The following is an 18,832-nucleotide window of genomic DNA, read 5'->3' as shown; positions in this document are numbered from 1 at the left end:
TGTGTGTGTGTGTGTGTGTGTGTGTGTGTGTGTATTATATATATATATATAATATATATATATATATAATATATATATATATATATAATATATATATATATATGTCTATATATATATATATATATATATATATATATATATATATATATATATATATATATATATATATATATATATATATATATATATTATATATATAAATTTATTTATATCTATATATATATATATATATATATATATATATATATATAATAAATATATAAAATACAAAAATTAGCAAATATGTTTAAATAAATAGGTTTGGGTGATGATAGTATTTTGTTGTTTGCAGTTATTCCGACATCCATTGTATAGATATACTCAAATGCTTATATTTTTTCAGGTAATTTTAATTTGTGTTAAAGAAACATTTTAAATATATAGTATATTTGATATAAATCAAAATATAATCTAAATATAAAAAAAATAACAAGTCGTGCTTTAGAGGTCTTTTACTTATATTGTTATACTTGCTATTATAATTTTAATCATAACTTTTTATTGCAAATGACCAGAGGTAGAAATATATATATATATATATATATATATATATATATATATATATATATATATATATATATATATATATATATATATATATATATATATATATATATATATATATATATATATATATATGTACAGAGGTGGAAAAAGTAAAAAAAAAATTTTGCTCAAGTAAAAGTACTATTACTTGAGTGAAATTTTACTCAAATACAAGTAAAAGTTGCCAGCTGAAAAGTTTACTCAAGTAAAAGTAAAAAGTAGCTAATTAAAAATGTACTCAGAGCTCAGAGTAGAAGTTGCTGCGTTACTTTTTTAACAGCCTGTCAGATAACAAAGCTATCAAATGAAAAAAAAAACCTAGTCTATTCTTTTCTGTATAAATTTAAACTATGAACTTTTTGTTAAGTTTGAGAAGCAGTTGGTTTTCAAAGCAAGGTACCCATCAATCTCCCCTATACCTTGCAATCTTCTCAATTTCATTGATGAGAAGTAGTCAACTTCATCTGATGAATGTTGCCTAACCTGCTTTACTTTGGCCATCTGTGTTGTCTCACATAGGCCAGACCTGTTTAAAAATAAAACAATACATATTATATTTTTAGCAATGCAAAGATTCATTTTACTTAAACAACAATGTACTTACTGTACTTAAAGATTCATTTTACTTGAACAACAATGTACTTACTGTACTTAAAGATTCATTTTACTTGAACAACAATGTACTTACTGTACTTAAAGATTCATTTTACTTGAACAACAATGTACTTACTGTACTTAAAGATTCATTTTACTTGAACAACAATGTACTTACTGTACTTAAAGATTCATTTTACTTGAACAACAATGGATGATTAAGTAGTAAAAAAGTAGACAAAACAGAATAACAAAGTAGAAAACAAAATAGATTGCACTATGACATAAAAAAAGGTAATCATTCTACTAAAACATTTTTGGACACCATCTTGAATTGCTTAAATAAGGGGCAGATACATTTTGGAGGATGTCTCAAGGCAGCTGAATTTTGTTTGTAACTGAAAGATCACTGGCAGGAGCCGTCCCATGTGTTTGTTGGTCTCAGACTAAAAAATGTCCATTGCTTTAACAACAGGTTTTATACAAGCGGAATATTCCGTCAGGAAAACGATTTCAACTGGATTTAACCTGTAGGACCCACAAAAAATGCAAATTTATAGACATTCTTGCACAAAGAGGAATAAATATTTAAAAAATATGAGAAGAGGAGCTTCAAGTAATTATTTCAATCAGTATTATTTTATACTTATTTGATTACACTGGTTAATTTATATAAAAAAACTCACATTTTTAATTTGAATTCTTCACACACATTTCTGATAGCACCGGGGTCTTTTTCTTGTATGATCCTTAAGATTCTCTCCACAGCCATGTATGTCGAGTTCCACCTAGTCTGATTTGGCCTGATGAGCTGGAGCTTGTATTTCTTTTGAAGACCACTTTTGAAGGATGTCAAATGTGTCAAGGTACTCGAATTCGGACTCTAGGCAAGAATCTTATTATGATTCCAGCTCTGCTTCCTGATTTTGGCTTTTCTCACCAAAAACACTAAATGCTTTGATAAAGTTTGAGCTGCTGTCTGCTGTGGTTTTCACCACTTTTCCCCCTATTCTGTATTTACAATAAATGTCATCAAAAGTGCCTGCCAGGACATCAAAGGTTTATAGGTCACCCCTATGAAACTTTGCTGGTGTGCAGACCAGAAATCAGTAGTTGTTGCAACATACCTGATTTTACTGATGATTGAGAGCAAAATCTTCTTTAACTGAATAGCAGCATCATCAATTCTGATCTGAAGAGACTGTCTGGATTTAACTTTACAATACGGATTTATTGCATGTATAAGTTTTTTAAAAGCAGGTTGTTCAACCAAAGAAAATGGATGAAGACCGTCACAAATATATTGGATCATGAGCTTGTCAACATTTTCCTGTGACAAACGTTTGTTTACACCCATAGCAAACATGTCACTTATTTTTCCTTGCTTTGTTGGGATTTCTGGTGGCTTCAGGTTTTACTTCCTTGTTGTTGCAAAGTCACTGAAGATGTTTTCTCTGTAAAAAAATATTTGTCACCATTTTAACCAATGTCATATTCATTTAACATGCTAAATTTAAAATGTTTGCGTGAAATCTTTTAACACCAAATATTATTTAGTGTTAAAAGTGTTAAAATATTATAAAAGTATACAATTAATATTAAATTACCTCAACATGCTTGCAGAGGTTTGAGGGAGAGTTTTTATATGCTACTATTTCAGTCAACTTGGGCAAACACACCTTACACTGCATGATAAAGCTGTCGACATTCTTGCACTTGAAGTCAAAGTGGTTGCTTAAATATGGCCACGGGTTTGCTTCGAAAGAAGGTGGTTGCAATTCCAGTTCAGCTGGGTTTGCATCTGATTGGTCCAACTCCTTTGTTTTTTTACTCATTACTTCAAATCGACAGAAAACAAACAATGAGTTTGTTGACTTTTTTTACTAAAAAATCGATGTTTGGTTCAAGATTAAAAAATTTTTTTTTGCACTGAAAATTTTTTTTATGGTTGTAAAAAGTGAAAAGAAACCAAGCTAAAGCAGTTAAAAGTTGTTATGAGAGCACTCAACAATTTTTTTTTAACAATTTAAAAGTGTCATCTTTATTAAAGTGAGCAAAACTCAAATAAAAGAAAAAAAAAAGAAAACTATATATTTAGAAGTATTATATTTAACTGATATTTTTAAGTGTGTGTTTGTTAATACAAATTATACGATTTTAAAATATGGCATTATATAATATTCATTTCATCATTTAAAGCATGTTAATTCTTCCATCTTGCTAAAATAAGGCGTAGTTATATAAATAACTATAGTTATATAATTAATTGAAAATAACAACTTCTTGTTTTCATGTTTTTTATAGTACTTGTACTTTACTATGTTTACATTTTGTACGTAGTTTATTGTACAAAATGTAAATATAGTAAAACTTCAACTTCAATTTTCTTTTAAAATAAGAAGGATTAAAGAACGATTATAAATTTAAAACATCAGCGGTGTACGTGTTTGATGTCTTCATAACATCATTTTAAACATTAATGAAAACATAAGGAACAAAGTTATAAAACAGGTGCTATTTTTTATCAACTAAAAAAAAGTTAAATCATAGTATTTGTGAAATTAAACAATACATAATAAATTTTTTTACTCAGTAACATATATGATTTCATATGTAACCAAGTACAATACTTTAGAAAAAAAATACTTAAGTAAAAGTAAAAGTACACATTTAAAAAATTCTTGGGAATTTCTACTTAATAAGTAGAAATTCAGAAAATAGCTACTCAATTACAGTAATGTGAGTAGATGTAATTTGTTACTTTCCATTTCTGCAAATGATTCCTCTTTAACTTTCTTCATAGCTTTCTGTTAATTTTTTTCTGTGTAAAATTTATTTTAGTACTTAAATAGCCATTGCTTGCTGACTTGTTGAGTGTTAATTTATTTATAATTTAAAAAAAATCAATATAAGTGTTTAAAGCTGGTTTATACATGCAAAAGTAAAATCATTTACTTTTAAAATTATGTTCAATCTTTTGATATCAAAGGCTGTTGCAATTCTGATTGAATAACAACCTTGGGTTGTTTGCAGTTTTGGTCTATGTGACAGATTTTTTCCCAGGTTAAATCCTTTTTTCAGGTGTTCATTCTGGAATAATTGAGTTATGTCACAAATGCAAAATAGTTGATTACTGGTGAGAATCCTGTTTATGAAAAAAAAATTTAAATAGTTTACTCAAAACAATAATTTTTGGCAATTGGATTTTCTACATTAAGTACATATCTTTTAGTAAAATATTGATTACTTACTTTAACTAATCTAATAAAGAATTCATACTTATTTTTTATTGTTTGAGTTCTTTAATTTTGTTGTTTCTGACTTTTTTAATTAAACTTATCAGGCATAATAATACTCCAATTTTATAATAAGAATGCATATAGACCCAGCACATCGTTTAAATTGATACATCTTAAACAAGAACTAATATCACCAATTTAAAAAAAAAAATTGAAAATTAACATGAAATCATTAAAAGATTTGGTATTGATGAAAAAACTTTTTTTTTTGTAAAATGTGTATTACAATTGCTGCACAATCTTTATAGGTTATTGTATAAATTAAATTATTATTCAGTCATAACTATATTATGCAGTTAAATAACTATATAGGGGTTATTATATAATTGTTATTATATTAGTAAATAATCATGTAAGTTTATAAATTAATAAAATAAACTCGTATGTATATATATATATATATATATATATATATATATATATATATATATATATATATATATATATATATATATATATATATATATAATGGACTAATTAACTGAAATTTCATTTTTTGAATTTCGCTATTGAAATATTAATGATAAATAATTAAATATAAAATTATAGTGAAAAAGACTTAAATTGTGTTTAGCTATTGCTTGGTATTTCTGTGATCATACTAAGATATACACATAATCGTTCAAGAGGATTCTCTCAATTTATCGTTTGGATGTTGTTCACATCTTTGTACAGTTGTTGTGGATCAGCTATTAATATGGCATTGAACTTATTTAGAGTATATTTGAGAAAAGAAACATGTTGGATTTTTTCAATCATAGTTTATTTGTAAGAAAATTTTGTTTTTCATTTATGATGATGATGATGATGATGATGATGATGATGATGATGATGATGATGATGATGATGATGATGATGATGATGATGATGATGATGATGATGATGATGATGATGATGATGATGATGATGATGATGGTAATAATAACAATAATGATGATGATGATGATGATGATGATGATGATGATGATGATGATAATGATGATGAAAAAAAATACCACCGGATTAAACTTGACAAATGTTTTATTTTTTCTACTTTAATGTAAAAGTTGATTTGCAGGAATATTTTTAGTGATCAACAACAATAATATTATAATGTAATGTTACTGTTTTTGTTTTTCTTAGCACAATTTTTAGTATGACAACAATGTTGGTCATATGCAATCCTAGTATTACCATTGGTATTGAAAGTTCACCTTCATTTTTGTTGTCAGCAAGTTATAAGGTAATTTTTTTGTACACTTGGTCTTTTTATATAAAAATTTTTATATAAATTTTTATTTATTTTCTGTTAAAACTTATTGAATTTATGAACTTATGAACTTAGCTGAATTTTTATCTTTATTCTCATAATGAAAATATTTTTTTGTTTTATTTAGAAATAATATTTTCAAAATGGTTTTAAAATGTTGCATAGTGTAACATAGAGTTTTATACAGTTATTGTTTTCTTAATGTTTTAACTTGTTTGTTTGCTTTGGCTTCGTTAGTCAAGTATTTGTTTTTTGGGGGTTGTATCAACAATCGAACTCTTAGACTGTAGTCCTTTTTGTCTTTGGGAGAAACTTAGTTTTTAAAAACAAAAAACATAGATTTAGTTTTTGAATAATTTTTATTTTGAAAAAGTGAATATAAAAACCTAAATAAATTCTATAATATATATATATATATATATATATATATATATATATATATATATATATATATATATATATATATATATAGTATAATTTAGTTAAATATCTAAATCAAAATATATAGTGTTAATTCCCAGTAAGTCAAACATCAGTTAACTCTAAGTTTTATAATTTCGAACTGTTTCATTTGATTCTTTAAAATCGTCTTATCTATTACAATTAAAGTTCCCTGGTTAAGTTGAACCTTGGATAACTGAACTTCGTATACTATAATTATTTTTTCATACCCTTTCTGCAAATTTCTTCTGAAAACTCAAACTTTTTGTTTGGGAATCACAGATATTGACATTTTTAAAATTTTTTTTTAAAAGAAATTATTTCTATATATATATATATATATATATTATATATATATATATATATATATATATATATATATATATATATATATATATATATATATTATATATATATATATATATATATATATATATATATATATATATATATATATATATATATATATATATATATATATATATATATATTATATATATACATATATATATATGTTAATTCTTAGATTTGTTCTAATCCTTTAGCCCCTCAAAAATATGCGAACTTGAGTTTAAAAATAACATTAGTAGTTACTTTAGTAATAACTTTAGTAGTTAACATATATCACTAAAGTTTTTACTCCAAAATTATATTAATTCAGGTTTATACATAAATTATAAATATAATATAAGGTTTATATTTAAATTATAAATTATATCAAAATTAAAGGTCTAAAATGAATTTATAAAGATTTCAGAAGTTTGAAAAATTGTTTGGAAATTAATCAGGAAAAACCATACACTAAAATTTTATAAAATAATTTAAATTTTGAAAAAGCGTTTAAAATAGTTTTATTGTTTACGATATGTTTTGTTGACGAACATTATATGCGACATAAACTATATCTACTAATTTTTTTGCTTCACTTATTTAGATTAGTTTTATTTTACTGGTTGTGAAAATCCTTTTTTCATAAATGATAAAAGTTCATACTTTAATATTATTTTAATAAAAATATTTGATACATTATTTTGATAATAATGTAAAGAGATATAATAATTGCTGTATAAACATTAAATACAAACATTTTTCATATTGACTAGGATGACTAGAATGAGGTGGTGAGATCTGTTGCAAGGACATGCCCCTGATGAGTGGCGTTAGTGCAGGTCTTGGGTTCCCAAAATGTTGAAATGTTGAAACAAATTTTTGGACTTCATTTTTTTCATATTTACGTAAAAGAAACCATTATAATGGTGATGTCAAATTTAAAAAAAAAAATTTTGTTGTTATTTAACAATCACAATTGTTGTAATTATATTATATGGTGATGATGCCGGTGCCTACAATCTGGCAAATATTTCAAATAAATTATTTAGTATTGAGAGAATTCGTATTATATATATATATATATATATATATATATATATATATATATATATATATATATATATATATATATATATATATATATATATATATATATATATATATATATATATATATATACACACACACACTATGATAAATATTTATTATTATACAAACTTGCTTCTTATAAGTTGTATGTTTGTTCTGATGAAAACTTTATTTTTAGAATAATGATGGCATTCTCTTTATTGTTGTTGGTCTTATAACTCTCACTGTTATTATCTTTGCTTTTGTTAAAATTAACCAAAGTTATGTTCAAGAATCTTATCAGCATCATCATGATTCTTATCAACCTATAGAAGAAAACAGGTTTTTAGTTTAATATTTAGATAAGTTAAGCATATTTTTTTGTCTATTGCACAATTTTACTATTGTAAATAACAACTTGTAAATAAGAAAATTAGAAATCAATAGTAACAACAAATAATAATTAATAAACAATGTTGATAATGAATTTTGAGTTTTTCAATATATATTATTTTTATAAATACAGTACACTTTTCTAAATTTAAAGATTGAAATGAAGATTATTTAGTAATAAAACTTTAACATTTATTTATTTAATTTTATATATTTTTCATTTTCATATATTTTTAGGACTTATTTAAGTTGTACAAAAAATAATTAATCTGCAGGCTTTATTTTGATTTTTGTTACATGCAAAAAATGGAATAAAGTAAAAGTTTATTTTAATTTTTGACACATTTTTTTGAATATAAATCCCAGTCTCAGTATTAATATTTTGCTTTGACAACTTGACCATTGCTTTTTAAATGTTTAAGGGCATTTCAGATATGCAGCAATAAAACAAAGCAAAACTTGACAATAGAGCAAGTATTTAAAAAAAAAAGTTTTTTTTATAATATAAAGCTGAATAAAAGTTAAAAAACTAAATTTTTATTGAAATTATTTTAAATTACCTATATAATTATGTTTGAAACATTGAAGACAGGTTTTCAAAGCTCCTATAAATGAAATTTTTGTTTCGAAAGAGTATCAATTATTGTTTTTTTTTTAAAGAAATATTTTTAATTTAAACATTTAAAGTTATTGTTTAGATTAAATAAAATAGTTTTTAATGCCTTTAAAATGTTCTAAACATTTGTCTGATATAGTTGAATTTACTTTATGTTTTGGTAATTTGAGGTTGGTTCATATTTTATCAATTTATTTCTAAATATCTCTAAAATTTGTATTTTTTCTTCACCACCAAAAATAAGAGAAAAACATCTGCTTCTTCAAAAATAAGAGAAAAACATCTGCTTCTTCAAAAATAAGAGAAAAACATCTGCTTCTTCAAAAATAAGAGAAAAACATCTGCTTCTTCAAAAAGAGGTAAAAAAATATGTATTAGAAGAATATATAATAATTGATTACTTAAATTTTGAAGAAATTAAATAAAACTTATCTACTAATAATAATTTGATTACTAACAAATAAAACAATTCAGCTTTCATCCAATCTTAATTAATAAAGGAGCTTTCATCCAATCTTAATTAATAGAGGAATTTTCATCCAATCTTAATTAATAGAGAAGTTTTCATTCAATCTTAATTAATAGAGGAGTTTTCATCCAATCTTAATTAATAGAGAAGTTTTCATTCAATCTTAATTAATAGAGGAGTTTTCATCCAATCTTAATTAATAGAGAAGTTTTCATTCAATCTTAATTAATAGAGGAGTTTTCATCCAATCTTAATTAATAGAGAAGTTTTCATTCAATCTTAATTAATAGAGAAGTTTTCATTCAATCTTAATTAATAGAGGAGTTTTCATTCAATCTTAATTAATAGAGAAGTTTTCATTCAATCTTAATTAATAGAGAAGTTTTCATTCAATCTTAATTAATAGAGGAGTTTTCATTCAATCTTAATTAATAGAGAAGTTTTCATTCAATCTTAATTAATAGAGAAGTTTTCATTCAATCTTAATTAATAGAGAAGTTTTCATTCAATCTTAATTAATAGAGGAGTTTTCATTCAATCTTAATTAATAGAGGAGTTTTCATTCAATCTTAATTAATAGAGGAGTTTTCATTCAATCTTAATTAATAGAGAAGTTTTCATTCAATCTTAATTAATAGAGAAGTTTTCATTCAATCTTAATTAATAGAGGAGTTTTCATTCAATCTTAATTAATAGAGAAGTTTTCATTCAATCTTAATTAATAGAGAAGTTTTCATTCAATCTTAATTAATAGAGAAGTTTTCATTCAATCTTAATTAATAGAGAAGTTTTCATTCAATCTTAATTAATAGAGAAGTTTTCATTCAATCTTAATTAATAGAGAAGTTTTCATTCAATCTTAATTAATAGAGAAGTTTTCATTCAATCTTAATTAATAGAGTAGTTTTCATTCAATCTTAATTAATATAGAAGTTTTCATTCAATCTTAATTAATAGAGAAGTTTTCATTCAATCTTAATTAATAGAGAAGTTTTCATTCAATCTTAATTAATAGAGAAGTTTTCATTCAATCTTAATTAATAGAGAAGTTTTCATTCAAACTTAATTAATAGAGAAGTTTTCATTCAATCCTAATTAATAGAGTAGTTTTCATTCAATCTTAATTAATAGAGGAGTTTTCATTCAATCTTAATTAATAGAGAAGTTTTCATTCAATCTTAATTAATAGAGAAGTTTTCATTCAATCTTAATTAATAGAGAAGTTTTCATTAAATATTAATTAATAGAGAAGTTTTAATTAAATATTAATTAATAGATGAGTTTTAATTAAATATTAATTAATAGAGAAGTTTTCATTCAATCTTAATTAATAGAGGAGTTTTCATTCAATCTTAATTAATAGAGAAGTTTTCATTCAATCTTAATTAATAGAGAAGTTTTCATTCAATCTTAATTAATAGAGGAGTTTTCATTCAATCTTAATTAATAGAGAAGTTTTCATTCAATCTTAATTAATAGAGAAGTTTTCATTCAATCTTAATTAATAGAGGAGTTTTCATTCAATCTTAATTAATAGAGAAGTTTTCATTCAATCTTAATTAATAGAGAAGTTTTCATTCAATCTTAATTAATAGAGGAGTTTTCATCCAATCTTAATTAATAGAGAAGTTTTCATTCAATCTTAATAGAGAAGTTTTCATTCAATCTTAATTAATAGAGAAGTTTTCATTCAATCTTAATTAATAGAGAAGTTTTCATTCAATCTTAATTAATAGAGAAGTTTTCATTCAATCTTAATTAATAGAGAAGTTTTCATTCAATCTTAATTAATAGAGGAGTTTTCATTCAATCTTAATTAATAGAGAAGTTTTCATTCAATCTTAATTAATAGAGAAGTTTTCATTCAATCTTAATTAATAGAGAAGTTTTCATTCAATCTTAATTAATAGAGAAGTTTTCATTCAATCTTAATTAATAGAGAAGTTTTCATTCAATCTTAATTAATAGAGAAGTTTTCATTCAATCTTAATTAATAGAGGAGTTTTCATTCAATCTTAATTAATAGAGGAGTTTTCATTCAATCTTAATTAATAGAGAAGTTTTAATTAAATATTAATTAATAGAGAAGTTTTAATTCAATCTTAATTAATAGAGAAGTTTTCATTCAATCTTAATTAATAGAGGAGTTTTCATTCAATCTTAATTAATAGAGAAGTTTTCATTCAATCTTAATTAATAGAGAAGTTTTCATTCAATATTAATTAATAGAGGAGTTTTCATTCAATCTTAATTAATAGAGAAGTTTTCATTCAATCTTAATTAATAGAGAAGTTTTCATTCAATCTTAATTAATAGAGGAGTTTTCATTCAATCTTAATTAATAGAGAAGTTTTCATTCAATCTTAATTAATAGAGAAGTTTTCATTCAATCTTAATTAATAGAGGAGTTTTCATTCAATCTTAATTAATAGAGAAGTTTTCATTCAATCTTAATTAATAGAGAAGTTTTCATTCAATCTTAATTAATAGAGGAGTTTTCATTCAATCTTAATTAATAGAGAAGTTTTCATTCAATCTTAATTAATAGAGGAGTTTTCATTCAATCTTAATTAATAGAGAAGTTTTCATTCAATCTTAATTAATAGAGGAGTTTTCATTCAATCTTAATTAATAGAGAAGTTTTCATTCAATCTTAATTAATAGAGAAGTTTTCATTCAATCTTAATTAATAGAGAAGTTTTCATTCAATCTTAATTAATAGAGAAGTTTTCATTCAATCTTAATTAATAGAGGAGTTTTCATTCAATCTTAATTAATAGAGAAGTTTTCATTCAATCTTAATTAATAGAGAAGTTTTCATCCAATCTTAATTAATAGAGAAGTTTTCATTCAATCTTAATTAATAGAGAAGTTTTCATTCAATCTTAATTAATAGAGGAGTTTTTATTCAATCTTAATTAATAGAGAAGTTTTCATTCAATCTTAATTAATAGAGAAGTTTTCATTCAATCTTAATTAATAGAGAAGTTTTCATTCAATCTTAATTAATAGAGGAGTTTTCATTCAATCTTAATTAATAGAGAAGTTTTCATTCAATCTTAATTAATAGAGAAGTTTTCATTCAATCTTAATTAATAGAGAAGTTTTCATTCAATCTTAATTAATAGAGGAGTTTTCATTCAATCTTAATTAATAGAGAAGTTTTCATTCAATCTTTATTTATAGAGAAGTTTTCATTCAAACTTAATTAATAGAGAAGTTTTCTTTCAATCTTAATTAATAGAGGAGTTTTCATTCAATCTTAATTAATAGAGAAGTTTTCATTCAATCTTAATTAATAGAGGAGTTTTCATTCAATCTTAATTAATAGAGGAGTTTTCATTCAATCTTAATTAATAGAGGAGTTTTCATTCAATCTTAATTAATAGAGAAGTTTTCATTCAATCTTAATTAATAGAGGAGTTTTCATCCAATCTTAATTAATAGAGAAGTTTTCATTCAATCTTAATTAATAGAGAAGTTTTCATTCAATCTTAATTAATAGAGGAGTTTTCATTCAATCTTAATTAATAGAGAAGTTTTCATTCAATCTTAATTAATAGAGAAGTTTTCATTCAATCTTAATTAATAGAGGAGTTTTCATTCAATCTTAATTAATAGAGAAGTTTTCATTCAATCTTAATTAATAGAGGAGTTTTCATTCAATCTTAATTAATATAGAAGTTTTAATTAAATATTAATTATTAGAGAGTTTTTATTCAATCTTAATTAATAGAGGAGTTTTCATTCAATCTTAATTAATAGAGAAGTTTTCATTCAATCTTAATTAATAGAGGAGTTTTCATTCAATCTTAATTAATAGAGAAGTTTTCATTCAATCTTAATTAATAGAGAAGTTTTCATTCAATCTTAATTAATAGAGGAGTTTTCATTCAATCTTAATTAATAGAGGAGTTTTCATTCAATCTTAATTAATAGAGGAGTTTTCATTCAATCTTAATTAATAGAGGAGTTTTCATTCAATCTTAATTAATAGAGAAGTTTTCATTCAATCTTAATTAATAGAGGAGTTTTCATTCAATCTTAATTAATAGAGAAGTTTTCATTCAATCTTAATTAATAGAGAAGTTTTCATTCAATCTTAATTAATAGAGAAGTTTTCATTCAATCTTAATTAATAGAGGAGTTTTCATTCAATCTTAATTAATAGAGGAGTTTTCATTCAATCTTAATTAATAGAGAAGTTTTCATTCAATCTTAATTAATAGAGGAGTTTTCATTCAATCTTAATTAATAGAGAAGTTTTCATTCAATCTTAATTAATAGAGAAGTTTTCATTCAATCTTAATTAATAGAGGAGTTTTCATTCAATCTTAATTAATAGAGGAGTTTTCATTCAATCTTAATTAATAGAGGAGTTTTCATTCAATCTTAATTAATAGAGGAGTTTTCATTCAATCTTAATTAATAGAGAAGTTTTCATTCAATCTTAATTAATAGAGGAGTTTTCATTCAATCTTAATTAATAGAGAAGTTTTAATTAAATATTAATTAATATAGGAGTTTTCATTAAAAAATAAATAATATAAAAGTTTTAATTAAATATTAATTAATAGAGGAGTTTTCATTCAATCTTAATTAATAGAGGAGTTTTCATTCAATCTTAATTAATAGAGAAGTTTTCATTCAATCTTAATTAATAGAGGAGTTTTCATTCAATCTTAATTAATAGAGAAGTTTTCATTCAATCTTAATTAATAGAGGAGTTTTCATTCAATCTTAATTAATAGAGAAGTTTTCATTCAATCTTAATTAATAGAGAAGTTTTCATTCAATCTTAATTAATAGAGAAGTTTTCATTCAATCTTAATTAATAGAGGAGTTTTCATTCAATCTTAATTAATAGAGGAGTTTTCATTCAATCTTAATTAATAGAGAAGTTTTCATTCAATCTTAATTAATAGAGGAGTTTTCATTCAATCTTAATTAATAGAGGAGTTTTCATTCAATCTTAATTAATAGAGAAGTTTTCATTCAATCTTAATTATTAGAGGAGTTTTCATTCAATCTTAATTAATAGAGAAGTTTTCATTCAATCTTAATTAATAGAGAAGTTTTCATTCAATCTTAATTAATAGAGGAGTTTTCATCCAATCTTAATTAATAGAGAAGTTTTCATTCAATCTTAATTAATAGAGGAGTTTTCATTCAATCTTAATTAATAGAGGAGTTTTCATTCAATCTTAATTAATAGAGGAGTTTTCATCCAATAATAATTAATAGAGAAGTTTTCATTCAATCTTAATTAATAGAGAAGTTTTCATTCAATCTTAATTAATAGAGGAGTTTTCATTCAATCTTAATTAATAGAGAAGTTTTCATTCAATCTTAATTAATAGAGAAGTTTTCATTCAATCTTAATTAATAGAGAAGTTTTCATTCAATCTTAATTAATAGAGGAGTTTTCATTCAATCTTAATTAATAGAGAAGTTTTCATTCAATCTTAATTAATAGAGGAGTTTTCATTCAATCTTAATTAATAGAGGAGTTTTCATTCAATCTTAATTAATAGAGAAGTTTTCATTCAATCTTAATTAATAGAGGAGTTTTCATTCAATCTTAATTAATAGAGAAGTTTTCATTCAATTTTAATTAATAGAGGAGTTTTCATTCAATCTTAATTAATAGAGGAGTTTTCAATCTTAATTAATAGAGAAGTTTTCATTCAATCTTAATTAATAGAGGAGTTTTCATTCAATCTTAATTAATAGAGAAGTTTTCATTCAATCTTAATTAATAGAGGAGTTTTCATTCAATCTTAATTAATAGAGGAGTTTTCATTCAATCTTAATTAATAGAGAAGTTTTCATTCAATCTTAATTAATAGAGGAGTTTTCATTCAATCTTAATTAATAGAGGAGTTTTCATTCAATCTTAATTAATAGAGAAGTTTTCATTCAATCTTAATTAATAGAGGAGTTTTCATTCAATCTTAATTAATAGAGAAGTTTTTATTCAATCTTAATTAATAGAGAAGTTTTCATTCAATCTTAATTAATAGAGGAGTTTTCATCCAATCTTAATTAATAGAGAAGTTTTCATTCAATCTTAATTAATAGAGGAGTTTTCATTCAATCTTATTTAATAGAGGAGTTTTCTTTCAATCTTAATTAATAGAGGAGTTTTCATTCAATCTTAATTAATAGAGGAGTTTTCATTCAATCTTAATTAATAGAGGAGTTTTCATTCAATATTAATTAATAGAGAAGTTTTCATTCAATCTTAATTAATAGAGGAGTTTTCATTCAATCTTAATTAATAGAGGAGTTTTCATTCAATCTTAATTAATAGAGAAGTTTTCATTCAATCTTAATAGAGGAGCTGCACGTTTTTTACTTTTAATAATCAAAAGTTCATTGATTGAAGCATTGATTCATATTAGTTCAAGATGTAATATTAAACCTCTTTTTAATTACAGAATAACTTGCATTAGTACCGACTTGCTTCTTATTTTAATTGCAATAAGCCATTCATTTTCCATTAAAGAAAAAAAAAAATTTATTTGCAGCAAGTTGTTCAATTTACAATCAATAATATTGTGTTGCCAAGTATTTAAATTTTGACATGTATAAATTAAAAATAATTTACTAATAGATAGAGTTATGTAAAGGCTGCATTATTATATCAAAGTGAATATATTTTTTGAAAAACTGTTTGCTATCCAGTGAAATTAGCTACTACTGTACTTTTGTTCATGATCAAAAATCTTTATTGGTGACTTTTTAGCAAGAGTTTTACCAGTTAATAATCTGATATCAGATTTCTAACTAGAACAATTCAAATTATTTCTAGACACCATAGAAAGTTCTATATGTAATGGTAAACTAATTGCAATTATTTCTAATAGAAGTTAACTGAAGCATTTTTTGTAAACTGAAAACAGGAGATAGAAAACCTTTGTTTTGTCAAGATGATCCTTATATATTATATGATTATGACCATCTTATGGAGTTCAAAAGAGGCTGACAGAAAAACTAGGTTAGCTACAGTGTATGAAATAACATTTCTAATTTAACAGTTTACTTTTTTTCTTATATTAAAAATTTCATTTAAAGATATTTTTATTTAACTTTACAAATTATTTATGTTTATTAAAAAATTGTTAATTAAACCTTAAGCAACTCATTTCATAATAACGATTCAAGAAGTTTTTCAAACAGAATATTTACTATAAGGAAGGCCATGATTTTAAATAAATAACTTCGAAACTTTTATCATATTAAGTGAAAGTTTTTTAAATAAAGTTTCCAATTATTAAATAAACAAGTTTTATTTAAAATATCCCGGATTAGATTAAGAGTATAAATATAATAAATAAAATAGTTTATTTTACTGATAAGATGCATGCTAGTTGAATAATAACACATTTAATAAATGAAGTCAATTATTTTTTAATACCATTTGTTTAAAAAATAAAGTTTTTTATGAAACAATTCTTTGTTAAAGCAAAACAAAAGAAAAAAACAGTTAAATCATTCCATTGCAATCAAAAGTTCATTGTTCATTGTTTATCGATATATAAAATATAGATGATTGATTGTGCTATTGTACAATCGATTATATTTTAAGTTCTATCTTACATGTTTTAAATAAAATAAATGAAAATTTAAGATATTACATAAAATAAAAAATTAATTTTATTATAATAATGCAATTAGCTAACACTGTTCCTCATTTTGACCACCAGGATAAAAGTTGTGTCACTTAAGCAAATTATGGTTTAATTATGGTTAATCTTTAGATTTAAATATATATCTTTCGTATTCTGTAAAAAAGAAATATTCATTGTAAAACGAAAAATAAAATCTAAAAAATGCTTAAAAATAGAAAAAATCACCTAAAAAGATGAAAAAAAATTAATATGGCAGTCTTTTTGATAACAAAAACACTTAGAAACGACTTCTATGATCCTAAGTTTTAAATTAAACTATAATTTGTTTTAGACCCAATTTTTATCCTGGTGGTCAAAATGGGGAACATTGCTAAGTGCATTATAAAAAAATTAACTTGTCATTGTTTTTATTTATATTTATAGGCGCATATTGCAACAATATATTGCAACAATATATTGCAACAATATATAATAGCAATAAAAGTAGCAATTTAATTCCACCTTGGAATTTCTACATTGAAACTTTTAAATATTTTATGTTTTAATAATTCTTTTCATTTATGTTATTTTGAAAAAAAAAAATTATAATTTTATATTATTTTTTATAATATTTTTTAAACTTTAAAAAGAAATAATCATGATTTAAAGTTGCTAATTTATATAAAATTAATCATAAATATTGTTCAAAAAGATTTGAGTTAACTATAAAACAAACATACTTTATCAATAAAAGACAATTTATATAATATTCTTTGATAATTTGAGTTAAATATTTTTACTGTAAACACTCATTAAAAGTTATTTTTTTACTTTATTTAAAAGCACAATATAAAAACATTTAACTAGAAAAGATCTATGTTTTTTAAGTTATTTATTTCAGCAGATTTTTGAAATGTTCTCAAATATTATAATATAGGAGTTGTGGTCAAGTTGTTGAATTAAAGTATCAAGTCAGGAATAGCGTGTCATCTTATGTCTTTCTTGACCACAACTGAAACTATAGATGAAATAATATTGGTTTTATTTAACAGAAATTTTTTATTTAGTTGTATAATATCCCCTAATTTTGTTTGGGGGAGGAGAGGGATGTGCTGGGGATGGGTTTGGAAGTGCTGTACTAGTATGTGCTATAGAAAGATGTATTTTTCTTTGTTTTATCAAAATGTTATTCTTGCTTAATAGTTTTTAAAATTTTTTTATCAGAACAGATACTAGAATGCCAATTAGTGCCAGCATTCAAATATTAATGTCAAACTGGTTCAGTTCAAGTTCTACTGATTTAAAGTATGTTACTAATCATGTGATTTTACTACTTGGTATATCCTTTATGATTGTTATTGTAAGTTGCTTTTTTTATAATAAAATGTTTTTTTTTTACTTTTACAACCATTTTCATTAATATTTTGAAATAATAAATAAAAATCAAATAAATACGGTCTAATTAAGCTATAATTGTTGAAATACAGGACATCTAATGATATTAAATAAAATAAAATCTCAAAAGCAATAACAAACAAGAGGGAAAATCATGAAAGCATAGTATTTATGCTTTATTATTTAGAAATCGAATTAAATTATTCATTAATTAATATATACTGGCTGGCTTAGATATTGCCCGCCGCTTTATTTCAACAGCATTATCTATTATTATTACAGCACCCTCAAATTTATATAGAATATCTAAATTGTATAACTTGAATCATCTGCAAAATAAAATTTATTTAGCATATCTAAAAATCTGATATATACATTAATTATTCTTTAAGAACATTGAGCACTCTATTTGTAGAATACACAACACAATTTATATATATATAAATATATATATATATATATATATATATATATATATATATATATATATATATTTTTTTTTTTTTTTTTTTTTTGTATTATTCACCTCCCCAAGGCCCGAGGGGGGCCACTACAGTCGAGGAGGATACTCATTTTTTTTTTTTTTTTTTTAATTTTTTAATTTTTTTTTTTAATTTTTTATTTTTTTTTTAGTCGTTATTCGTGGTGCAACCCTCTCTCAACTCTTTAACTCTGAAACACAAACCTTGCCAAGCAAGGCCGCTGCGCGGAGAAACTAAGTTGAGCGCGGTACTTCCAGGGACGTGGTGGAAGTCGAACTCCGAACCTCTCGCTTACAAA

The 18,832-nt window shown here is 23.1% G+C and overlaps 1 protein-coding gene across 5 annotated transcripts in view; it reads left to right on the top strand.

Annotated features, from left to right (window-relative positions):
- LOC101234708 (lysosomal cholesterol signaling protein) overlaps positions 1-18,832 on the top strand; it is a 70,573-nt gene that overhangs the window by 37,837 nt on the left and 13,904 nt on the right. For all 5 annotated transcript variants that reach the window (XM_065815529.1, XM_065815531.1, XM_065815532.1 and 2 more), the window contains 5 exons: positions 299-382; positions 5,053-5,246; positions 5,601-5,700; positions 7,766-7,908; positions 17,882-18,017. In XM_065815529.1, coding sequence (XP_065671601.1) covers positions 299-382; positions 5,053-5,246; positions 5,601-5,700; positions 7,766-7,908; positions 17,882-18,017 — 657 coding nt within the window. The remainder of the gene's footprint in view (positions 1-298; positions 383-5,052; positions 5,247-5,600; positions 5,701-7,765; positions 7,909-17,881; positions 18,018-18,832) is intronic.

The sequence above is a fragment of the Hydra vulgaris genome, chromosome 13, assembly GCF_038396675.1.
Source record: "Hydra vulgaris chromosome 13, alternate assembly HydraT2T_AEP".
NCBI classification, from domain to species: domain Eukaryota; kingdom Metazoa; phylum Cnidaria; class Hydrozoa; order Anthoathecata; family Hydridae; genus Hydra; species Hydra vulgaris.
Note: the sequence above shows the minus strand (reverse complement) of the source record. Positions and strands in the feature narration are given on the sequence as shown.